This window comes from Acanthaster planci, linkage group LG14, assembly GCF_054643075.1.
Source record: "Acanthaster planci isolate LZ-2023a linkage group LG14, COTS_SCS, whole genome shotgun sequence".
NCBI lineage: Eukaryota > Metazoa > Echinodermata > Asteroidea > Valvatida > Acanthasteridae > Acanthaster > Acanthaster planci.
Genome location: NC_141790.1, coordinates 1,069,588 through 1,094,804, shown reverse-complemented (window position 1 = coordinate 1,094,804; position 25,217 = coordinate 1,069,588). Strand labels below are relative to the sequence as shown.

The 25,217-nt window shown below is 43.0% G+C and overlaps 2 protein-coding genes across 3 annotated transcripts; one reads left to right on the top strand and one right to left on the bottom strand.

The window, feature by feature from the left end:
- The first annotated feature begins 957 nt into the window (after window positions 1–957).
- atg16l1 (autophagy related 16 like 1) lies at window positions 958–18,869 on the top strand. Its single transcript, XM_022251359.2, has 14 exons — window positions 958–1,092; window positions 4,006–4,120; window positions 6,579–6,678; window positions 7,103–7,176; window positions 8,141–8,231; window positions 9,969–10,201; window positions 10,457–10,544; window positions 11,563–11,668; window positions 11,970–12,118; window positions 12,741–12,861; window positions 13,537–13,651; window positions 13,809–13,961; window positions 14,367–14,513; window positions 14,656–18,869. Exons 1-14 carry the CDS (start codon window positions 981–983, stop codon window positions 14,747–14,749), a joined length of 1,698 nt encoding a protein of 565 aa, XP_022107051.1. The 5' UTR covers window positions 958–980; the 3' UTR covers window positions 14,750–18,869.
- A 350-nt stretch (window positions 18,870–19,219) lies between these two features.
- Window positions 19,220–24,357, bottom strand: LOC110990539 (uncharacterized). Of its 2 annotated transcripts, none has more exons than XM_087145766.1 (6): window positions 22,344–24,357; window positions 22,040–22,129; window positions 21,458–21,669; window positions 20,655–21,012; window positions 20,288–20,341; window positions 19,220–19,947 (listed from the first exon to the last, which is right to left on the bottom strand). In XM_087145766.1, exons 1-6 carry the CDS (start codon window positions 23,638–23,640, stop codon window positions 19,805–19,807), a joined length of 2,154 nt encoding a protein of 717 aa, XP_087001892.1. In that variant the 5' UTR covers window positions 23,641–24,357; the 3' UTR covers window positions 19,220–19,804. The 2 variants fall into 2 exon arrangements, with proteins under 2 accessions (XP_087001892.1, XP_022111277.2); XM_022255585.2 differs by having other exon boundaries at window positions 21,458–21,612.
- Window positions 24,358–25,217: the final 860 nt, after the last annotated feature.

Here is a 25,217-nt window from a genome sequence, read left to right as displayed (position 1 = left end):
CTATCTAGTCGACCATTTGGGACCAGGGGGTGTGATCACACAGCTGGTTATCAATACCCGATTTCGTTTATCATTTGAAGAAACCATTGCCATGAAAATAACTGTACGAGATGTCAATGACCACGTGTGCTGTGGGAATCACAGCCAGTGGTGAAATGTGAGTTACAATGAGATTTTTAAAATTTGACCGACTAGGCTAGTTCAAGTGTAACTGAATTTCACATATGCTTTGTTAAAAAGCAGTTTTTGACTACTGGTCGAACTATAGATTGTGCCTGATCTTCCCATTTCTGTCAAAACCCACACCCAGGGGCACAGTGACTGGGGAGGGGGCACCTCCCCAATAATCAATTTCAGTTGGCAAAATTCCAGCTTCGGTCGGCAAATAAATCCAAAGTTAGTATATAAACGATATATGTTGACCGTTGGCATTTCCCCAGAAGCATGACATGTAGTGTACCACGTGTACTGTTGGCTAACAAGTTACAAGTCATTAAATTTACTCTGGCACACCCCCCCGCAAGAAAATGCCTTCGCTATGCCACTGCCCACACCCACAACTCCTTCACACTCAAAGCAATTTTTACCTGCGCTTCCCGGACTTCCCCCCCCCTGTAAGCTTGTCAAACGCCAGATTTTCACAAGGAACAGGGTAATCATCAGCGGCGATGATGGAAGGCCATGTCTTTGCTGGAGAAAATGGCTTAATTAATGAGGCTTTCATTTGAATAAATGGAACTATTTATATAATTTTTTTATATTTCAGCAGGACAGAGTCATCAGAGACCTTGTTTTATGACAAGCTTTTGTATGGCGCCTATTGGTTCTCAGCGGGTATATGGAAGATCTGTTCGCGTTCTCCCCCCCCCCCCCCTTCAACTTGAAGTTTAATGGGGCGGGGCGCTCATAAGGCCGAACACAGTTAAAAGATCAAGAGAGGGCGCTGTCGATAGGGAAATCCGCACAATTTTGTGTTCAACATGGCGACTTCCATTGAGCCCTCGTTTTGTGTTTGGAAAGCACTTATTTTAAAGCGGTTGCAAACGCGAAATGAGCTTGAAACCAGGAGTTTTAAAGCAGTACTGGAGTCACGTAAGTCGTTCGCAGTTTTGATCTATATGTTATGGCTCTTTTTATGCACATAATCGTGAGCAGCCGTCAGGCCGTTGCACAGTGGCAGCTAGCAGCTGTCATTGATATCAAGTGTCATTGAATTTCGTCACGATGATGTAACTGTTGCTGGGGAAGTTGTACAAAGAATGCAGTGCGTTGTGATATAACAGTATAAATATACAGGGATGTACTACCTAGCCTATAGGCCTATCGCTGATTATGCAGCATTGAAAATTAAATAATAATATTAATAATTACTACTGACTGCCCTGACTGACTACTCGGACTCAGTATGCTGTGCTGCTTGCACGCGAAAGATGCACTCATCGCATGCATCATCCATTGAAGGAAAGAGTTCACACACCTTTTGGACCTCTCTCTGTTCAATGTTACTGAATCTGGGAAGAGTTCCACATACATGTACGGAGGCCAGTATAATTCTTGCCTACAGTGACTTATGTAATAGCCATCAGAAAGCAAAAGCATGTCCAGAGAAGTTCAATTTAGGAGGGAAAATACTGCGTCGTTCACTGAGAAAACACTTCAAACATTTCAGACCAGTCTAATAGTGGTTTGTGCACAGGGTGTCAAGTGGTGTCTGTATATGGAAATCTTTCCTTGAATCCAGCCTCTAAGGTAATTTGCTTGGTTGGATCTCAAATGAAGATCATTCTGGCAATCGGCATGACATCACTTTGGACTTTCAACACACCGCAAAGGGGCAAATGTGGGGATTGTATACTTCGGAACCCCCCAGTTTTTTGACATTTTAATTTTGCAAAACTGTAAGGCCCCCAAAAAACAAAGGCAACACTCTCTTGTGTTGACCCTAGTTTTTTTAAATCTCAAATTGTAAATTGTGAGAAAATGAGACTTTCTTACAATTTAGCCATGCAAATTTGAATCCACTATGGTCATGTGTTAAAACACTTACCATGCTCACAGTTTTTCTTCATAACTTCCCTCAAAACTCAAAACCCTGCCCCTGTTTGATAAAATCAACCCTACAGTTATTGAGCATGATGTCACAGTCATCTACCAAGGTGAATTCAAAAGTTAAAATGTACATGTAGCTCTCCCCTCTATTATAAGAATGGGGTCCCCAAATTTGCATATTTACCCTTTTTGTTATTTAACAATGTACAGAAGTTCCGGGATGTCAGACCGCCAGTGGGGTTTGGGAGATTAAAAGTAAAATTCTTGGAGTAATTGCAGAATACCCCACGACTCTAAAAAAAAATGACCCCTGGAATGACTGGTTACGTGAGTACAAGGTGGAAATCCCTTGAGAAGAGTGTGACACTTTGACCTGTTCCTGACCATGAGGTTGATCATGCTGGGTGGTGGGGTATTCTGCAATTTGAGCCAAATTGTTGCTCGGACATGTCAGTGACAAAAATTTGTAAAAAAAATGGGGGAAAATAAATAATAAAACAATCATTTCTGCTTTTCCTAAATAAAATGAGACATTAAAAATTAATAGTTTTATATATCATTTTGCTGACTTGGAATAAAGATAAAGATAAAATTTTCGCTTTGCAGGAATCTGAAATTATATTCTCCACTTTGGACAGAAACACTTCCCTGCCTACTGCCAATAACATTGAACATAAGAACATGTTGAGGTATTGCACAGCACAAGGAGTACCGGTACATGTACATTCTATACATGTACATGTACATGTATGTACATCCATGCGGATGTAGATGCACCAGGCTTACTTGTGTGCATCAACCGAAAGAAAGCAACTTGCTGCACTTTTGCAGAGTAGTTGAACTGAAACTGAAAGTCCATCTGCTGTGAGAAGAAATTGTTACACAACCTCTTGCACTGTGTGCTCTGCTACTGTACATTTGAATGACTTTACTAATGTTTACCCTGGCTCTAAATCACCTTCTGGATCATGTAAACAAACCTCAGATTTATTTTAAGAGGCCTGATGAAGGCTTCATTGTCTAAATTTCCCATTGTTGAAATGAATTATTGTTGCACAATACATGTTTTTTCCACAACCCGGTATGTAATCCGACGAGGATTTTTGGTGGAAAGGCATACTTGCTGAATTTGTAGTCATGGGACTAAGCTCCCTGTTCAGTGCTTCAGGCAAGTTGGCATTCTTGAGAAAGCCGTGAAAGAAGGCCATATCCAACACTCGGTCTGAAGATGCATTTCTTGAAATTGCCATAAGTACCAGTACTTGCATGTAATTTGTTTATAATTTGGTGAAGTGCATCAAAGCGCTGACATGTATGCACAGGTGCGCATGGTTGCTATAATTTGTCGGTTCAGTGCACAGCATCTTGAAGCTGCAACGGGTAGCCTCATGAGCGCATGTCCCAGAACCCTGAGTGCAAATCAGAGCATGACTCTATAAATTTTGAAATCAAGATGCTAGAATATTGGTATCCTCAAAATATACAGCGTTCACTGAGTCCAAACTTACTACATTACCCCTAACATTCCTCAATCCTTCACCTGTTGGAGGACTGAGGACTATTAGGGTTAAAAACTGTAATGTACCATTCTTCAGAGTTTGGGCACTTTTGGTACCTGAAAATGAACGTAACGCACAAACAACAAATGGAGGACTGTACATACAGGTACATGTACCTTCAATGATGACAACCTGGGACTCGTTTCGTGGTGGATCACAAACAACGGGGATAATATGAGTTTCAAAGTGGGGGAGGGTGCCTTTGTGAGAACATCAGGTATCAGCCATAAAAGGATCTGCCAAAGTGAGTGTGTGGGCGGCAACCCCCCCCATCAACATACCGGTGGGGGAGGGGGCACTGGCCTCCCTCCTCCACTTCTGTTACCATCGGTCGCAAAGATGTGATCTTGGGTCAGAAAGAATGCTCATCAATCCCCTCTGTGTTTTTCTCCGGCAGATAACAAGCTGTTCATAAACCTCGACTCGCTGCGGGCACAGAACCTGCAGCTGCAGATTCAGGTGGAGAAACTCAGGCTGGAAAACGGCGAGCTCCAAATCAAAGTGCAGGCAGGGTGAGTACTTGATTGCCTGTTCAGACGTTCAGAAGGCAGTGAGGGAAACAGTGATGCTTGCAGTTGGCCCAAGCCACTCTGTTTACTTGAAGAAAAGCAGCAAGGCAGAATAAAAAACACAAAAAGCATTTACCACACCGTGCATATATTCACTGTGAATGTTCAATTCGAAGGTTTTGCGTCAGTTGGAATAGTTGAATATTAAAATATTTGACCTTCCATTAGATTGAATGGATACATGTATTCTGTCGTACCAAATTTCTACAAAAGCAAAGGAAAAAAAAAACACATATGGTGTTCCGTTTTACAAAGCGCACGAAAACATGGAAAGAAAATAACATGAAGAAAGGGAAGATAATATTTGGTCTTATTGTTTGGCATACCGGCCGGTACATGTACACGTAGTAGGCATTCATCTGCATTGAAGGTGACTTCTGACACTTAGAAATGTGATTGTAGTGTAATTTGGAATCCCAATCATTGAATTTTTCCACTTTTCATACATGCATTTCACATCTGAATATTCAGTTAATAAAAAAAATCAAATAATTAAATTAAATCAATCGGATATCCGTATACATGAAGGCCTACATTGTACTTGGATATTGGAACAGCCCTGTTGATATTTTAGGAGCAATACAACATTGCTTGCAATTGGTAAAAACACATAAAACGATAAAATAGGAAAACAATACGGAAAACAAAACAAAATCCTACATGTGTGTAAACAAAGGAGGTCCACTCAGTGCTGTACACATTGCAGACATTGTCAGTGGCTGCAGATATTGGAGAGGAAACAAATGCATGACATGTGTTTAATTGGATCAGGAACTATTGCTCATTAAATGTTATGACAGGAAAGATTGGCCAGGAAGCAGTTTATTGGAAAAGCAAACAAGAAACGAAACTGTTGGATGATACATGTAGCTTGAAGCACCTCACAGTGCACTCACACACATGTGTTTGTGTGCCCCTTTTTTGGAGCTCACTGCTCGCGTGTTGTGATTAGGCCAAGAGGTTTACGTTTTTGTAGAAATTTGCTCTTAAAACTACAGTGTTATTGGCTTGAGTCGCTTTTGGGACTTGACTCGGCAAACTTGACTTTGTTGACATAACCGACTTTTAAGAAGTAAGCACAAGAAGAAAAGTGCATCTTTCGTTAGATTAGGGGCAAGGCAAACCATTGGAAAACAGGTCTGAACTGTTCAGAAAACACCATGAATAAAGATGTGGAAAAATGGAGTGGACTTCTAACTGAGGTCCCTCAAGTGTATTTGAAGAAATGACAGATTTCACAAAATTGGGCTGCCCGCGTTATTTTTAAAGTTGGTCGTCAGTATAACGTTTTCCTACCTCCATGAATGCAAACAGCAGCACCATTGTTAAAAGTCTTACTGGCCCCACTGAAAGAAAGGATTGTTTTTAAAGATTTTCTTGCTTGTCTTTAAATCATTTGTTACGGGACACCATTGCACATAACAGATTTCCTTGAGCCGGTTTCTCCAATGCATCATAACCATCCTTTATAGCCCTGTAGAGCTACATGTAAGCCATCCCGTGCTATGTCTGAGAAGAGTTGCAACGTCATGTGACGCACACAATGCGAACTGTATGGGTTTAAATGGCTTGCACCTGTGCCGACCAGCTGGCCACATCTTGGAATACAATGTAATGTACATGTAGACATCTCACACAGTTGACATGGTTGAGTTGTCTCTATGTCAAAGTTGAGTTGTCGTAACGGATGACTTGGGAAACAGTCAAGCTGTCCCACCGGTCGGGTTGTCTCAACTGTCAGGTTGTCCGAAGTCGAATTGGCAAATAGTCAAGTTAATTGTCCGACATCCCATGTAAGTGTTTGTACAGGGCTTTTGTGGAGCTACATTATGGTCTGAAACAACATGTATGGCTAAAACAACATGTATGCTGCATGGGAGTTCTGGCTGGCAGCTGCAGCCAATTTCCATTGGTGTGTGCATTATTGCTAGCCACAGCCAGTTGATTCGGACATGTGAACATACTCATGGCTTGAGAACCAACATCACTTACATACATATATGTACATGTACATGATATGCATGTACATTCTGTATTTTATAAGTGTAAAGCTGCTTACAGCCATGAACTGTTCTTCATACATGTAGTGGTCTTGGAGAGAAAACATTGAAGAAGTACAGGGTATTCAGTTTAGAGGTTGAAGAAAAACCTCAGGCAAATATTCCGGGGAGAACCCTCAAAATCAGGTACATGTACATGTTTGTACATCCGGATTGCAAATGTACCGGTAATCCACACATTAGCTTTGTCAGGATTCGATCCCAGGCCACAGAGGAGGACGGCAATCACCACAGTGCCAACCTGACTGGTAGGGCCCGCTTCTATCTCGTTTGCTCTGCCTGAGATGATTAATTTGTCTTTGATTGTGTTTTTGTTTGTTTGTTTTTTTTGGTTCTGTCAGAGGCACCGGAGGAAGCAAAGGAGAGAAAACGCAGGCGCTGGAACAGAAGCTCTTCAAACTTCAAGAGGAGCTGACAGACATGCATCGGAAGAAAGGAGAGGTCTGTACACGGTGACTGATCTGACTCTTTAAGGGTCATGCCAGCCCCCCTCAGAAAAGGGGTGGGAGGCAAATGGTTTTTGTGTTTTTTGATACACAATGAGAGAAGGGGATTTTTGGAGAGAGTTTCATTTCTCTTCCTTTCTAAAACCTTACCCTCAGAAAGGCTGAATAGTTACATAAAGAAATTCTCAAATTTGTTAGCCCCCATGAAAACTTCCAACCCCCCCCCCAAAAAAACTTGCCCCAGCTGACTACTGTAGACTTTATATGGACATATACAGTACTTCTGGCGTGAAAACTCCACTCATTCATGCAAGTCTTTGGGCCAAAGCAGTAGTTAACCTAAAGAAAGTATTTTTAACAGAGACGGACTAATGTGTGTAAATTTGCTTTTTTGAAACTTGTGTTTTTAATCTGCACAGAATGCCCAACAACTCATTGATCTGAGTGCCCAGCTTCAGGAGAAAGACAAGGAGTTGCAGCTCAAAGAGTCAAGGTACCTGACCACCAATTTTGCATCACAGGGTGCACCCTTGTAAATAAATTCCCATAGGCACCAATGATAAATCCTTTAATTTCAAAATTATTTTTAAAATACTTACAACTCTCACAGTGTCCAAGCTGGACAGCAAAATGATGTTCGACATGTCCTCTTTCGTTTCCTTTCAATTTTTAGTGGGTTGACGGATGAATTTTTGAGAAATTCTCACCCAAACCAAACCACCCCTAAAATGAAGGAAATTTCACTGCCCGGAAAAATAGCCATTTTGAAAATGCATCCCTGTGTAAAACGGCTAAACAGTGCTACTTTCGGACCCGATCGCACCCCAGTTGCTCAGAATTGGAAGCCCTAAGTCTGGGCCAGAGGTTCAGTGCCATATTTCTTCTGTTTCCCAGTCCCATGGCTCTCAGGACCCTCTAATATAGAATATTTTGAGTGTATAACTTTTATTAATGAGCTCGGTGGACATATTTCTGGCCTATTTACCAGGGTGCACCCTACACATAGAGGAGGTGAACCTTTAGTGCCATTTTTCAAATCGTGGCTTGTCTCCCTTGCAGCTCCATCTCATTAGAATCATTTTGAAGTGTAAAAACCCGAATGTGGTTTGTTTCAAAGCTGTGTGGAGGCGGGAATCACCCCATGTTATTTTGTCACAGATATCCTTGCTGTGCATTTTCTGTTTATACCATGCCTAATAGGTTCTTTTTGCTGTCATGTCTTACAATCGCTGTGATGCTAATTCGATCAAAATCTGACCTACTCTTTTGGGAAAATGGCCCTATTTGTGAGACAGGTCCATCATAAATGTTAACCTCCTCCGTTGACATGTTCAGTGCATGTTGGTTTGCACGAGGGCCCAGAACCATGCATGCACTCAGAATGCATGCATGCAGAATGTGCCCAAGTCTCGTTTGTAACGATCTGACCACATTTTCTGTAATTTGTGGTCTCTCAGGCTGCAAGAAGCAGACATCAAGATAAGTGCTTACGAAGACGAAATGAAAAACCTGGAGAAGGCACTGATGGAACTACAGAAAACAAACGAAGTAAGATGTAAACCAAAGTCATCCCATCATGGACATTTGCTAGATTTGATGTAAACCAAAGTCATCCCATCATGGACATTTGCTAGATTTGATGTAAACCAAAGTCATCCCATCATGGACATTTACTAGATTTGATGTAAACCAAAGTCATCCCATCATGGACATTTGCTAGATTTGATGTAAACCAAAGTCATCCCATCATGGACATTTGCTAGATTTGATGTAAACCAAAGTCATCCCATCATGGACATTTACTAGATTTGATGTAAACCAAAGTCATCCCATCATGGACATTTGCTAGATTTGATGTAAACCAAAGTCATCCCATCATGGACATTTGCTAGATTTGATGTAAACCAAAGTCATCCCATCATGGACATTTGCTAGATTTGATGTAAAACCAAAGTCATCCCATCATGGACATTTGCAATATTTGATGTAAACCAAAGTCATCCCATCATGGACATTTGCTAGATTTGATGTAAACCAAAGTCATCCCATCATGGACATTTGCTAGATTTGATGTAAACCAAAGTCATCCCATCATGGACATTTGCTAGATTTGATGTAAACCAAAGTCATCCCATCATGGACATTTGCTAGATTTGATGTAAACAGAATTCATCCCATCACGGACGTTTGTTAGATTTAATTCAAATTGGTCGCCCAGTCTTGCTTGGCTGGGGGCTCACGTGGTTGAGATATAGTTACTGTAGGTTGTGAGTTTGAGTGTGTACGTTTAAGGTTGGAACCCTGACAGTCAGCTTGGTGACTGTTGCATTGTTGCACTGTGTGCAGACAGATCACACTGTGCCGAGCACAACAGATAATAGACCTTTTACCTGTGATGTCACAATCGTGCCGGACTGTGATGCGTGGTGATGGTAATGAGTGCATTGTGTTATGATGGTATTCAAGATAATCTAGTTAAGCATGTCAGCGTTCACACGCGCGCTTGCACGTGGTTGAAGTTACCTGTAGGAATACATGCAATCAGCATATTCATGGCAGTCCACACATTGTAGTGTTGTTTACATTTAGCCCAATCCAGTCACGTGGGTGAAAGAGGTCTATAGGCAGGCCTCCAAAGCTCATGAATAGCAGAAGGTATGAGAAAGACATGAAACCAGTATCCAGTGCTGGATTGGCAGTACAACAGTGATACATGGTCCAAGTCACAGCCGTTATGCCACTTTTATAAAGAATGTGCGGTTACTCTCAAGGCAAATAGGCCCAACTGTGGTAGGGCTCCCTGAGAATACAATGGGCATTCGGCTAATTGAAAATGCAACACCTAGAGAATGCAGCTCGGGATGTGTGGTTGCAACCAGACACCGGCCTCCTACATTAGTGGCTGGTCTCGGGGAAGTTATGCGGCCACATGGTGGCTGGTCTCCGGGAAACAGTGCGGTCTCACGGTACTCTGACATCATACAGTACATGGCAATTGAAAGCTAACACGGCGAATGGAAATGGGAAATGTTGTGAAAAGAATTCAGGTGCACATTCACTTTTGCGTTTTGAAAGGCGAGGGAGACTGTTTTCCCACTTGTATGAAAAGGCGTGAAAATGTTTTCCTCCGCTGGAAATTGTTTTTTACCCTTTGCGAAATGAAAATGAATTCCCTGGGAAGAGAAAGGGTGTGAAAAAAATCTCCCATTCCCACGTTAGTCTTCAATGCCAGTGGTACTGTATAATCAAATGTGATTGGTTTGTCTTTTCCTCCCCTGTCCTCAGACTCTGAAGGACGAGCAGGATGCCCTGCAGCTCCTGTACACCAAGACCGAGGACACCATCCGGCGCGTGCAGGAGGAGAACGCTGAGCTGGTCACCCGCTGGATGCAGGAGAAGGCCGCCGACGCCCTGCGCATGAACCAGGAGAACGAGAGTTGGCTACGGCGCAAGCAGGAGGAGGTGCAACGCAAGCTGGTGGAGGCGGCCAAAGACATCCACGTGGAAGCTGACACCGGGTAAAGAAAAATTCCGCAGTGCGGCTGCATTCCCCAAAATCACTCAGCTTGTAATCACACATGAGTGCATGGAAGAGGCAGCAGAACTTCCCCTGTCAAGTGCAGAGCCTTCTCTGAGGCATTTACAAAGTACTTAACCACAGCACTCGCTCTTGTCAGGGATCACCAAAAAATGCCAAAATCTGTTGTATCATTGGACCTATTGGTCTGAGGTTCTTGTGCCTTTCATGCTCAAGTGATGTTCCTTACCTCCAGGAACTCAAGATACCAAGACATGGCTTCGCCCACCTCCTCAGCAATCTGTATCTGTGCCGTGGTGCCAGACAAAGCTATATCCCATCTGGTGAGTGTATGCTGCTCAGTGACTATGACATATACTCCTGTGTCAACTTTTTACCCAGTTGACTTGAGTGTATGCTGCTCAGTGACTATGACATATACTCCTGTGTCAACTTTTTACCCAGTTGACTTGAGTGTATGCTGCTCAGTGACTATGACATATACTCCTGTATCAAATTTTTACTCAGTTGACTTGAGTATATGCCGCTCAGTGACTATGACATATACTCCTGTGTCAAATTTTTACTCAGTTGACTTGAGTGTATACCGCTCAGTGACTATGACATATACTTCTGTGTCAAATTTTTACTCAGTTGACTTGGGTGTATGCCACTCAGTGACTTTGACATATACTCCTGTGTCAAATTTTTACTCAGTTAATAAACCCAACAGTTGAAAATCCTCCAATTTCTAGTGTGATATTTTCCTACAGGGATCAGCATTTTGATGGAAATGGGATTGGGCCTCCTCTATTGACAGAACTTCCTGGAGCATGTTAAAAAACATTAATATTGGTTGATTTATGACTGAAATTACTGTTATTAGCCAAACCAATGTGGTTCTTACAATATCTTAGCTTTGCAAATGAGCTGCAACAGATGTTTATAAATTTTGTGCAGCCAAAGTTTGCTAGGACCCAAACCCTAATTCTTCTGTCTTCTTCAAAATACTTTTGGTTTGATGTATTGGTTTGGCCACAGTGGCTTTTGGCTTTACTCCTTAGTTATAGCCAGTTAATGTCGGATTTTCTTACCCGAAAAAGCTGCTGGGGGCAGGTTTTTGACCTGTAAATTCTTCAACCTTGCAATTGCACTTTGACCCAACTCAGCACGACGCGTTAATGCGTTAACCGTGGAAATGAAAAAGAATTCTTAAAGGAGTGTACACATCCTTCGTGGTGCAAAGAAGGAAAATCGTGTGTGTTGAAACATCATCCGGATTCAGGTGGTTAAAAGGAGTAGGCTTTGATGATGGGACAAGGGCTAACTGGCACATTTCTCCCTTGCTTTGATGTCACACAGGACGCCCATGATGGTGAAGTCAACGCTGTGAGGTTCTGCCCCTCGGGTCGGATGTTCGCCTCGGCGGGGGCTGACCGCAAGGTCAAACTCTGGGAGTTGACAAGCTGTAAGGCTCATTTTGTCAGATCCAATCTCATTTTTGGGTTGGGGATTTATCTTGTCAATACAGTAACAGCCTTTCATCAGTCAAAGAGCAGGTTTGTTGCTGAAAGTTCCCATATGTCTTTGTTCTCTCTGCTGGTGCCCTCTTGTTATTGTGAGACTTTCTTTGCAATGCATGACTGAGGGGGGTTCCTCTTCACATCAGTCTGAGGCCTCAATTACTGTTGGACCCTTCTTTTTAATGTCCTCATATTGGTGTAAGGCCTTATCTTTGACCAATCCCCTTGTTCTGTCATTCTTTCCAGTAACGGCCTCGTGTCAGTCCAAGGGTGTCCTCATGGGGAGCAATGCGGCTGTCATGTGCATCGATTTTGACCAACAGGAGCAGTTTGTCCTCGGAGCATCCAATGACTATGCGACAAGAGTGTGGGGGGCACAGGATCACAGGTTACGAGTACGTATTCTGTTATTCATTTATTCAGTTTTTTTTCCATCCGGGTATTCAAGAGGAAGCCATTTTTATTGTGTTCCCTGAATATAACCTGTTGAATGGGGTGGTGCCAGACGTTTTTGGGTACAAAGCTTTACTTTCAATTTTCAAAATGTGGCTTAAAACATGCAGATATATATATCGATCACATATTCTTAATTATAAATGTAAACTGGCATTAATTTGTAATTTACTTTATTTTGTTGCCTTTATTTCTACTCTCAGGTTCTGAAAATGAAAAGTTATGTCACTTTCGATTCAAGATGGTTGACTCAGAATACAGTTTGTTCTGATGGGTTTTTGGATGTGCAATTCAGTATCAGGGAGTGCTTTTTGGGGAAAACGAATTAAACCTTTATGAAATTTGGTGTTCTTGTCCTGAGCAGGTGGTCTCAAGAATGAGTGCATGTATAAACTGAGCGTGCCCTATAAGTACAGACAATAAATATGCATGAGGTTTTGATTCACGCTGAACAGTACTGAAATCAGCCTTCCTTTTTCCTCAAGAAGATATTGTTTGCAGAGGCATACAAACTGCGCAGTTGCCACACTTCAACGTAGATAATTATGTTGCTTTCCTTTGCAGCACACACTCACAGGTCACAGCGGCAAAGTGCTAGCTGCCAGGTTCCTGGGCGATTCTAACAAGGTGGTCTCTGGTAGCCACGACAGAACTCTCAAAATCTGGGATCTCAGGAGTCGTGCCTGTGAGTAATACATCAACAGAGACTGTACTTTAATTTTGTTTGGTCCCGAATGCAATTTACTTGTAGCAACTTGTTTGTGTGTGCTGACAGGATGCAAAGTAATAAACGTGACCCAACCCTACAGGAAGAGGTGGGAAAGGTTATACCTTAATACCCCCATGAAATGGGGTTATTAAGGAACAGCGGAACTCTAGGAAAATTACCAACCCTCGTCGATATCATATGTTTCAACATGTAGCAAAACCTGTTATTTCAGATTTGTTTCAGGAAGATTCATTAAATCCTGATTCAAGTCTTGAACTTAAATGTGCCAAATTTTTTGTAATTTTGAACACAAATGAAGGGGTATTTTCAAAAATCTTCTGATTGATCTTGGTAGGGATGTAAAAGCAAAATCCTTTCAGGGTTGTTAGTCACCAAGAGCCAATTTTACATTCAAGGCCTTGAGGAGAATCTGGCACAATGAAATTCGGTCGAAACCGTCAAGGTTTTCACCCAGAAAGAGACCATTTTAATTCGGTTACCAAACCAGGCGATAGGTCAAAACCCAGAGCCTATTGTACTTGATCAGATGCAAACTAAATCAGTTTAAAAACTGACAAATTATTTTTCCTCTTTTAAGATTCTCACATTTACATTGTCCGTGATTATTAGTATATTCGTTTCCTTGCGTAGGTACGAAAACTATTTTTGCAGGATCAAGTTGCAATGACCTCGTCACCAGCGATGGCAGGGGGACGAATATCATCAGTGGCCACTTTGACAGAAAGATACGGTTCTGGGACACAAGGTCAGTCAAGCTGGTCACTTAAAGTGAAATTGTTCTCAGCTATGGTTCTTGACACTTGTCAAATGTCTATAGGTCATTACATGTAACTACACAGTTTAAAATCTTGACCAACTCTTTGGACTTACAATTTGACCTCTGACCTCACCATGACCCCTAGGTCAGCCGACGCAAGGGCCAACGAGTTTGAGCTCTCTGGCAAGATCACGTCACTGGAGCTGAGCCCCGACAGGCACTACCTGCTCTCCTGCTCCAAGGACGACGCGCTCAAGCTGATCGACGTTCGGATGAACAAAGTAGTGGGCACATTCTGGTGAGTGCTCCATGTTCTTGTTCTCTATATTTTGTGAACCTCACATGTAATACAGTAGTTTCGTAGGGGATCTTAGACATTGTGGGGACACACAAGAGTCCCTCTACGCCAATCCAAACATTCTCTGACAAAAGAGACTGTCCTCCCACTGTGATGTAGGCCAGCACTTGAGCGGAAAGGGTTTTTTCAAATCCCCTCTTCCTATCTTTCTTCATTTTGCAGTCTCAGTGCAATATAGTTAGTCCCCCCCCCATGAGCCGAGGCACCTAAAATTAGCTTCATATCGCTCCCTTTTCTGCTACGGAAGCAATCCATTTGACTAATATTATGCCGAGGTTTTAAGACTTTCCAGTCAATAGTTCATTCAAATCATGAGATACACATTTTTATTTCTATTTTTCCCAGTGCGGACGGTTTCAAAGTATTCTTAGAGTATACCAGGGCAGCGCTCAGCCCGGATGGGGTCTACGCGGCGTGCGGCTCACAGGATGGCGCCATCTACGTGTGGAACATGCAGACGATGAAACTAGAGAAGACAATCAAGGAACACAGGTGAGTGGCTGCCCTGTGCACCAGTACCCTGACACCGGTGACCAACGGAGGAGCTGGGTGATGGAAAGTGTAAAAAAAGATGAAAATTGCGAGAATCTCAGTAGAACTAAAAGTTTTCTTGGGTTTTTTTTTTTTTGGACAGTGCTCCTGTTATAGCCGTAACCTGGCACCCAAACGGTACTAAGATGCTAAGCTGCGACCGTAACAAGAAGGTCATCATGTGGGCTGACTTCTGAAAGGAATGCCGCCCGGCGACCATTCTCGGCAAGATATCTGGGGAAAGCCAACACATTTGGAAGACCAGCACTCCTTATTTGAAATTCCTGATCTGGTGTACCGCTGTCAAGCCTGTCTGTGGTACGCGCGCACCTGCGCCAGGAATGAAAGACCGGCAATTGTTTTCACGGTTTGTCGGGCACGCCAGCGCCCTGTGATTTGGTGTGAAGTACAGTCCCCAAAAAAATTCTCCACACAAAGACTGCAGTTTAGAGCTCAGACCAGATTGTGAATTATATCTCACGAAACCTTAAACTCCTACACTTTTAATAAGATTTTAAGATACTTTTCTGTTGACGCTGGTAAACATTGGGAAAACCTGTCCCACGTAACATTTGAAATGTCAAATTCTTGATCGTAAAGCACTGAAAATGCTCTTTGTAGTGCATGCAAAAAGGGTGTCTTAATACCTCCCTGGCTGCGTGTACATGTCTTGGAGGGTGTTTATTGTGGGTCAGAGGCAGTGGCTGGACTTGGCAGAGAAGGAATTCAGTGTCAAATGGAACCATTTTGCTGACCATAGTTGACGGGGTCATAGTATGAAGGGGTGTGAAGGTATCCTACTTTAAGCAGTGGCATGTCCTTGCTCGGGAGAGGGGGCAAGTGAATTTTTATTTCTAAAAGCGGCTGTCCAGAAGTTTTTGTCGTTGAAAAAATGCTGGCACCTTTAGTTCCTAAATGACAAAAAAAGAATATCCGGCACGATTCCAAGGGGGCAACTTGACCCCTTCCCCACTGGCACTCCCCCCCCCTCCCCACTGCATACAATACTGACTAAAAGAGTGTGTAACCATGGTAACAGCTGGAGATTTTAACCTTATGTTTCCGAAGAAATACATGAAATTTGGCAACTTCTTTTTTTGAGGAACTTTAACGTAAACCCTTCCAAGTCTTTCAAAATCCGTTTGGAAATCTTCGTTAGGATTTTGCAGGATTGAGGAAGACGGAGTCCACCCGTTGTTGCCTCACCTGCAAAGAATGCGTGGTTTGTGTTCTGCACAGTGGATGATTTTGGAGGATTTTGGAGGATTTGAGGAAGGTTCGTTACCTCCCCTCCCCCAATCCACCTTTGCAAACCGCTAGTCTCCGATTCAGCCCCTCTGGCTCTCAAAATGCAAAATGCAATGAGAATAAAATATTATTACGTATATCTATGCCGTTTTAGAGCTTAAATAGTATACTGTTTTGGGCTGTGTGACAAAGAATCATGAATGTTGTGCAGACATGGCGTCCGTCCTGTTTGAGACTGGTATTTGATCGTGCCTCTTGCCGATGAATGGTAACAAATTGCTCCAGGTGAGAAACATTATATTTGACTGAATTGTGTACAAAATTGCAGACTGACTAACTTAAGTGATTGTTCTCGTAATTTATTTCATCGACGGGCCTGTTTTTGTAGAAATAATTCGTACAAGGGCATGTATATATTTAGGATTTTTTAGGATATGATACCAGTTTTCTTTCAGAAGAAGCGTTCTCATATACATTGTACTTTAAAGAAAAAAGAACTTTCCGAAGTCCGTTTGCGAAGAGTATTCTAAATTTCTGGCCAAATTAGTCAATGTAAAAGTGATGTGTTTAACAATTACCAAAAATCAACCGGTTCACTTTATACAACACATTTTTTTTACTGTAGAATACGGGATTACGGGCGTTTCACAATAGTGCGCCTCCAAGAGTTTGCAACGCGTTGACCAATCACAATGTGCGAAATCTGTCAACCCATAACGCCTTTGGAAAGGGTCGACAGATTTTGCGCACCGCGATTGATCAAGGTGTTGCTAAGTCTTGGAGGTGCACTATTGTGAATCGCCCGTATTTCATGTATTGCAGCTTGTTTTCAAAATACATCTAACTGCATTTTTTTTTCAAAATGATGCTTAGATCACGGGCCTTTCAGAATGTATGCTCAACTTTGTATGTCCAAAGAAAAGGGACCGATCATTTCTTGTATCGTGAACCCACCATTCAAACCCACCATTCAAACCCACCACTCAAACCAACCACCTTGTCTTCTCGTGCAGACGAGCTTTTAATCTTATGTCTTGAGCTTGGTCTTTGCCTGCGCATGTTGTAAATAACCAAAGGCTCTTTTGAAAGGAACGATCACAAGACAAAGGACAAAAACTTCCTAACATCTGTGACCGCACTCCATGATTTTGCCACCTTTTTCACCGTTAAGTTACAGACATCAGGTTCCAAAAGGAAAAGGACAAAAGAATTTGTTTACAAAACCAATCATGACGAACCCCAGAAGCCAATCAATTGATTTAAACCAAAGATTTACAAATGTTGACGCTGAAAAGCAATGGCTGACCAAAACCAACAGCATAGCTTGATTCCTGGACCTTCTGAGAATACGCTGACAAATGTCACCGAACTCTGTAGCAAAAAATGCACTCAGGGCAGGAAACAACCAAAAAAGTGAAGTGAGAGAGAGATCCAAAGTGTAGGTGGTGTCCGTGCTCGATCCACTGCATCTAGGTAGCCCGCTCACTTGGCGAAACTTCCGGGGGGGGACGCACTATACGGTGAACACTGAACAAATGCTATATGAAGGTTTAGAGGGAACTACCGTGCACAGATAACACGACATTTTCTTTTAACCTCCCTGGCTCTGCCTTGGCATCCTGACAGACTTAACCAAAGCTGTCAAGAATCCCATTTTATCCCAGGCTATTTACCACCATCCACATTACATGTACTTTATGCGATTGGCATTGATGTTTTATTTCAAAATTGTAGGGAGTTTATAACGCATATTGCGATTGGCTGCTGTGCAGTTATGCCACATTTTGTCCTCCGGTTGCCAAAACGAGAGTTAGATTTGACATTGGCATTTTTCTTGTCAATATTTACTCGAATGAGTGAAGTTGTAACCAGTATTGTCACAGACGTTGAATGATGGGTACCTTGCAGTCGTGTTCTAGCCTGGATTAGCAGCATGTTCGTTGCAGTTTTCGGTTGCTTTTTTTGAGAACTTGCGAAGGTTTTCGTCAAAAACTGTCAAATTTTTCTGGATTTATGCTATCTTATGATGTTACATTGAAGTGCCTTCAACTCATATGCGCAGCCAAACTGCTGGAAAAATGAATAAAAGCTTTTAGATCTAGACAAACTATTGAAAGCATGCGCTGTGCATTATATATTCATATTTGTGAAACGAAAACATAAGCTGTGAACTTGTGGTCTGGTTTGACAAGCTCATTTAAAAAAAAAAAAACTTTCTCATGTGTGTTCAAGCTCAGCCAAAGTGATGTTAAAATATTGTGCATGTATCGAGCAACACGTTTTTGTCTTTGTGTGAAACTGGTTATCTCTGCGCAGAAATAAGTGCTTTACCTGAAAGAATGATGAGGATGCCAGCAGTTGAACTTGAAGTTTACACCAGATCCAATATCAGCTACAAGCCAAACACTTCCCGGGAGCTGAGAGGGTCTCAAGCAATGCATTATAAGCTCGAGATCAGGAGAGAATTGTGGTGATTATATTACATGCTTCAGTGGTACACATTTGCACTGAAAATAACCTGACCGTAAAGGGTTCCGTGTGTACGGGCACAACATGGTTTCTTCCTGTTTGTGTGAAGTCTCAGTGTAACATGTAGAGCCATGTTTTGTCCGGCTTACATGTTGAATGCCTTGCGCTAGGATTCCATTGGCGCTTTGCTTTAATGGCTTTCAAAAGGAGAGAGCAGGTGCCGAATTTGGCAATTTGGAAGAATTGTTCACGTTGATGGTTTGTCATCTGCAAAGTGACAACATGGAATACACGTCGTTCATTTTCCCAATGTCTTTATGTTGTTTTTTTCCACACCGGCGTACCGGGTAGTTGCACGAACGTGCCGATTCCGTCGAAAGCGATCGGTCCATTCTTATTTCTTTATGTCTCAACAACTAGACAAAAGCATGATTGTCACTATCAGTAGTTGGAGAAAAATCTATATTTCTATCTCAAATCTTGTCTGGCTAAATGCCATTGGTGTCTCAGCAGGCATTAATGAATTACGTAATGGTAATCTGTGCAAATTATTTCAGATGTAAATAACAGTTATTTACAATAATACTTAAATGTATTGTTGTTTGTTTGTTGGGGTGAGGGGTGTTTGTTTGTTTGTTTCACCTCATTTCTCCAACCACCCTCTAGGTTTGAAACAGTTGTCTCCATTACCGAATCTGATCACATGTACTTCCACGGACTCTCTTCGTCCTTTTTATCACCGGATTATTGCCTTTATCATGAGAATCAAAATTAATTTTTAAAAATGGCAAAATGAAAACAAGTATCTATGACGATCAGGACTTTTTTGATTTTGAGGAACACGTTGTTTTATTGTTGTTACTTTTCACAAACTTCCATTGAATGAACGTCACTTTTACGTGCACGCCCTCAAACATTGGGGCGCTTTGAATCGAAGCACGCATCCGCTTTACTGCCCAAACCCAGAATATTAGCATGAAGTTGCTGTAAAGTCTTTAAAATTGCTCCTATTGCACAAAAACGGCATTTATAACACCTGACATTGATATCATGAATGAATAGTGTAGTCTGATTTTGGCTCCTTTTTTCATTTTTTTTTCAGAGTAACATTTACTTTTTTCCCCCAAAGTAACGTTTACGAAAGTTGGGCATGCATTTAAGAAAACAGAACTCCCATATAAGAGGCCAAATCCACGAGAAAAACGATTTGGAGGGAGACATAACCGCCCTGGACTTCAGCCAATCTTGTAGTATCCACACCCTATACGTACCAAGTGAGATATGACCACTTTCAGGGTCCAACTTTGACACAGATATGACCACTTTATTGGTCCAATTTTGACACATGATGGACCTAAATGAAAGCAACGCCTGCACATAGTTCACTCAATTGGGCCAAACTGAGGACTTGGACCCTTTCCATAGTTCTACATGTATTGTATTTTCAGTTGTCATTGTACCTGAGATTTGAGAAATAAACAGTTCAAAATAGACTTATAATTATTTTAAAATCCGTAAAAACAAGTTTCCGTTGATCAACTGTAGCTGCAGCAGACGTAGACATACTCCATCTTCCCCTTCTTTGTGGTTGCCATGCCGACGCCGAGTTGCTGGGAAGTTTTCCAAGCAAGCTCAGTCGTGCAGGTTGAGATTGCATTCCACCGGTTAGCGAAGCGGCCTGAAGTAAACGAAATATTACATTCCCTATTTATCCCAAGTTCAGGTTTCACTTGTTACGTATTTATGGCACGCTATTTCCAAAATTACAATATTTCAGAGCCAACTATTGTGCGTTCAATTGATATGACATGTCAGTACAGGCGTGGAACATCTCATCGTTTTGTCGCTCTTGAACTGCACAATGCGAGGGACTGACGATTCATATCGTTGGTAAAGGCGAGAGTGCACTGAAATACGCAAGCTAAATAAAATTTTACTTTCTTTTTTTTTTAGTTTTCATCGATGATTGAGCATAGGGCCTGCCTGTAGTGTTTTTAAATATGAGACTGTAATCTTACCCATGTTTCCGTCTTTCGCTGTTTCATCGCAGAAAAATGCCGCTACCTCAACGCCTGCGGAATCGTGAAACAGAAGAAGAGCGCTCTTCAGAAATATTGTTGTAAATAGTGGATTCAACGGGCTATGACTTTGGCAAGATATGGAGATGGCTTATACGATTGCCAAAAAAGCGCTTAGTACAAACGAATCCAAAATGTAAATAGAGCAAACGAGATCTATACAAACACGTTTAATAGCTGATGATTGGACAAACAGTGGGTAATTTGACAAATGGGCTTAAAACAATTTACGCTGTAGAAGCTGGGAGAATCAAAAAGAAAGGCTACACTTAATCGTCAAATGAGTGGAGGAATGGATCGGACTCACCTTTGACGTTCGACATGTCAAAATTGTACGAGCCGGCCATGAAAATGTTCTCCCCGTAGCCGGGCCGGTCGCCTCTCGGGCTGAGCTCGAATTTCTTCGTGTTCGCCATCTTCGTCGCCCACTGCTGGGCGTGCTTGTTAAGCTTGGCATCCAAGGTCAGAGGGGCCAAGTCGTGCTTCCCTCGGCTCACGTTGTGTGCCCACAGCATCTCCCTCCTGACCCGCTGGAGCGGCGTCTCTTTCCCTGAAGGCAGCATTGGTGCCCTGGCCCCGTCCGCCGATCGATTGCTGCTTTGGCCCGCTACGTTCTCGCCGCCGTCTCTGCTTGTCATCTTCGGTGCGATTGGGCCATCTGTAATCTGAAGTATCAAATCAAACCCAGCGAAAAGTTTAAGTTTGAGGCTGAAGATAAAGACAAACCACAAATTAAGCTTTTCCAAACGTTTCCGCATGCGATCCCTTCGCAAAAACCCGCTTCATAAGAGCCGTTTTGACAGACACGGGAAATCATCAGCAGGTGATCAGCAGTCATCAACATTTGCCATGATATCATAGAAAAAACGTTACTCTTCTTTGCCAAAGTGAAACGAGGAGCCATGGTTTCTGGCAAACTCAATTCTCGCCGAACGCCTGCTTCTCTTTAACCATACTTTACTGAAGCATCATATGATACGATACAGCCGAATAATACACGCCTACGAAATGAATGTTACAAGAGGACATTCCTTACGAATATAAACGACTCAAAGTCTTTCCAAATTGAAGATTCTGTCCGGACACTTTTCAAAATCTTCTAAAACTGACCGGTAGTGGGACGTTTTGCTCGAAGCGTCCAATCACGTTGCCTGGAGGACTGTAGTTGCAGCAGACGTACACGTAGCCCATATCTCCCTTTTTGGTGGTTGCCATGCCAACGCCCAGCTCCTTTGAATCCTTCCAAATAACTTGTGTGAAATGACCTTTATGAAAAAAAAGGAAGCAGTTAGAGTCGCTCACACTCACAACCTTGGATTGACCTAAAATAAATTCAGGAAAAAATGCAAAATAGAATAATTAGGGCCAAGAATTTTACTCATTCACAGTTACAAAACAGTCTCATTCATAATTATGCGATCCAACATAAATCAACTTGACCAAGCAGACTATAAACTCTTTTTTCACGAGCAAAACTATTTCTTCATAAATTGAAAAATATGCAAGTATCAAAGGGAAGAAATGAATTGATGTCAAAGTAATAAGTGGTATTATTGTCTGGTCTCCCTGCTTCCCTTTTTGCCTATTGAAGGAATAGAGCGTATCTAAAAAACAAACCAGTAAACAAGCCCCCGTTTTGCCCAACCATTTTTTTTGCCAACACTGAACTTGTAAACCAAATGAAAGCTGTACCTATCTGCCCGCCGTTCCTTTTCCGTTCTCCGGGCCGCTTGTAGTCATAGTCTTTGATTTCATTGTAAAATGCTGTGATGGAAGTACCGCCTGCAATTAAACACACATGAAACAAAACTGAGTTGACTACGTGTCCAGCATGAATTACTGCAATACACTGTACAAGTTTAATTTATATCGCAATGCAGTCATGCACTTTTGTTCAGGCGAGACGAACTTCATATAAGGCAAGTTACTCCTCATTGGATAGCGGTAAATAAGCAAAATATATAAGACCACAGGAAATGGAGAAGCTCATAATTACCTTTGACCTCGTGGACACTGAAATGTGTTGAGCCAGAGTAGTATATATTTTCACCGTAGTTGGGCCTGCTCTTACTCGGGCTATGTTCAAACTTTCGCGTGGACGCCATCTTTTCGGCCCACTTTTGGGAGTACGCGTTGATCTTGCCGTTCAGGACGAGGGGCGGTACTCCGTGCCTCGCCCGGTAGATATTGTGCGTCTCCAGGGCCTCGCCCCTCACACGATCCAGTATCGATTCTTGCGAGGTCGCTAGTGAGGGAGGCTCGGCCCCATCTTCCGGAATCACTCCCTGCGTTTCTTTTGTAATGGTCTTGAGATCGACACTGGGTGTGTGTTCCGAGTTTGATGAATTGTTGTGTGAAGTGTAGTTCGCATTATTATTCCGGAGGTCGTATTCTGTAACAACGTCAGAAGCTGCAATCTCTCTTGGACGAGGTTCACTCCTAGGGACATCCAGCTTCGTTGCGATTAGGGAGTTCAGGTTGCCAGCGTTTTCTTCGATGACAGGTGCAGTATCGTTAAGCAAGACCTCGTTGTCCTGTTGCCAAAGATCTTGTGGCCCCGGCAAATCAATCTCGTCTGAGGTTAGATTTACCTGAGTGAGGTTTTCACTGACTGTCACCGCAGCAGGTTTGGATGAGATAGACTCTGTTTGATTTGGGTCCGATTCATTGCATGTTCCCGTGAGAGATTCATCGATGATTTCTTTAAAGTTGTTAATTTCGCCACCGCCTTCTGTTTCCTCAGCCTCGGGCCTCGGTATTTGGTCCTCATTAGGGGGCATACTAGGACTATCTGTTCCATGGCATTCCTTAGATTCAGGGGGAGTGGAATGGTCCGACCCAGTGCTTAATTTTTCTTCTGTTGGTTTAAGTCTCGGAGATGAGCCACCCTGCTTGTCTCTGTTTGTTGGCAGAAGATGTGATGTGTTTTCTGTATATGCATCTCGCTTTTTTAAAGACGCTGAGCCCGTCGTGTTAATATCCACTGCCGGGTGACGGCCAAGGCCTGATTTTTGCTCCCTATCACCAACCGTCCGACTCTCGAGGGGGTTAGAGACTCCGACCTTACCGTTCTCGCTGAGGCTGATCCCTGTTTGCAGCAACGGCGCAGGACGGGTGGCACTCTCGTCGGTGCTACCCGTGTCTCTATCCTCGACGTCTCCACTGGTTTTGCCTCCATGATTCTCCCGTTGCCCGTCGTCACCACTGATGACGTCCTGGCATGCACTGGGACGGGGCGGTTTCTCCAACTCGCCGACTGGTCCTGTAGACGTGTTGGAGCTGCCGCAGCCCATTTTGCAGAATCATTTTACGCACTGGCAGCTATTCCGAGAGGATATAAATCAGTGAGCACGGATCGTGAAGATTTACAGCGGCCAAAGGGCAAGGACGTCGCGTGTTGTAAAACTGGTCGAGCGCTTATCGGACCTACCTTTGAAGAATGACGTGACACATAGTTGATCGTAGCTGAGCACCTGTTGCTGGATTGTTTCATGTAGGTGTGATCAATTACATAAGTTTTCCACTGAAGCAGATCTAATATCAATGTGCTCAGCCGATCTTGCAGTTTTTAAGAGTTCGTTCACGCACGATTGAAATGAGCACAGGAATAAACAGCAGATCAGATAGGCGTACTTTCAATTAAGCGACAGGATCTTTATTTAAAAAAATCATTGATCGCACCGTTAAGCAAATAGTTGCAGCAGTGGACTTTGACATCATCATATAACGCCTCACGCACACTGGTATGTGCCTGTGTCTTTGCTCTATGGTTACAAAGATAAGCACACCATGCGAAATGTCCTTCATTGTTAGCCGCAAGTCATGGTAAATAATAAGTGACCATTATAACTTAACGCACGTAATCCAACACACTAACGACCACCGCTACAGCAACGCACTGGGCAGCCCATGGCCACTGAAACATCGCTATGAGACCAACAAAGTATTAAGCCCCTGCCGTTTCACCAGGGAAGGCCATTGCATTTACACTCATCTGGATCTCAAACTAAGTTGCAGCCAGACTATTCTGTGGTCCGTATTCACTCATGCATAATTATGTGAAGGTGCGCGTCGCGGTCTCCATTGGCAACGCCATTCATTACGCAGATACGACACTGGGCCGGGAAATCCTTTGGCAAACACGTTAAAAACAACAGTGGCAACCCCCATTCATTACGCTAGGATACGATACTATAGCCCGGGATATCCTTTAGCAAACACGTTGTAAACAAAGTTTGTATAGTCGTTGGGGATGTCGTCACTTACACGTCTCGACCTCCGGCGGAATACATGTACTTGTACACAGATTGTAAGATGAGAGTGCTGTTTGAAGACGCCAATGGAGTGTTGAAGTTTCCCCATGTTTGGTGAAGAGATCTGAAGTCTGAGCGACTGAATCCGAACTGAAAGCGGAAGTGTTTTTTTCAAAGACCCCTTCGCGACCCCGTTGAACTATCACTTGTATTTAAGTGACATTTCTTCGAATTTTGGGGTTGTTTTTAAATCAAAATGGGTTGTGGTGGCTCCAAGAGTACTGCAGTCAGCGAGCGCACTCCCCTAATGGAAGACGGAGGCAAATCCAAGGAGAACCACCCAGAAGCGGAGGAAAAGACCACCTCCGGGTACAGCAGATTACCCCAGGAGGAGGTCAAAATAGACGCTCCCGCCGATGACGGGGACAGGCAGGACGCAGCTCCGCTGAGTGACGATCTGGAGGAGAATTCGCCGCCCGAGAAGACGACCACGAGGTACACCAAGCTGCCGCCGTCAGAGGAAGACAAGGGGCAGAGTGAGCCCCAGGAGAACGCAGAGGTCGCCGACAAACCGGAGGTGATCGCCGAAGAAGACGAAGCGGAGAAAGCAGAGGAGT

What these genes read in the sequence shown, in the direction of transcription:
- atg16l1 (XM_022251359.2), top strand. Translation starts at nt 981, where the DNA reads ATGGCGACTTCCATTGAGCCCTCGTTTTGTGTTTGGAAAGCACTTATT. An exon ending in ACTCTGGGAGTTGACAAGCT is followed by an intron (nt 11,669 to 11,969) that starts GTAAGGCTCATT and finishes CATTCTTTCCAG; the next exon opens with TAACGGCCTCGTGTCAGTCC. An exon ending in CACAGGATCACAGGTTACGA is followed by an intron (nt 12,119 to 12,740) that starts GTACGTATTCTG and finishes TTTCCTTTGCAG; the next exon opens with CACACACTCACAGGTCACAG.
- LOC110990539 (XM_087145766.1), bottom strand. Translation starts at nt 23,640, where the DNA reads ATGGGCTGCGGCAGCTCCAACACGTCTACAGGACCAGTCGGCGAGTTG. An exon ending in CAGTGTCCACGAGGTCAAAG is followed by an intron (nt 22,130 to 22,343) that starts GTAATTATGAGC and finishes GTTTAATTGCAG; the next exon opens with GCGGTACTTCCATCACAGCA. An exon ending in AAGGAACGGCGGGCAGATAG is followed by an intron (nt 21,670 to 22,039) that starts GTACAGCTTTCA and finishes AATTTATTTTAG; the next exon opens with GTCAATCCAAGGTTGTGAGT.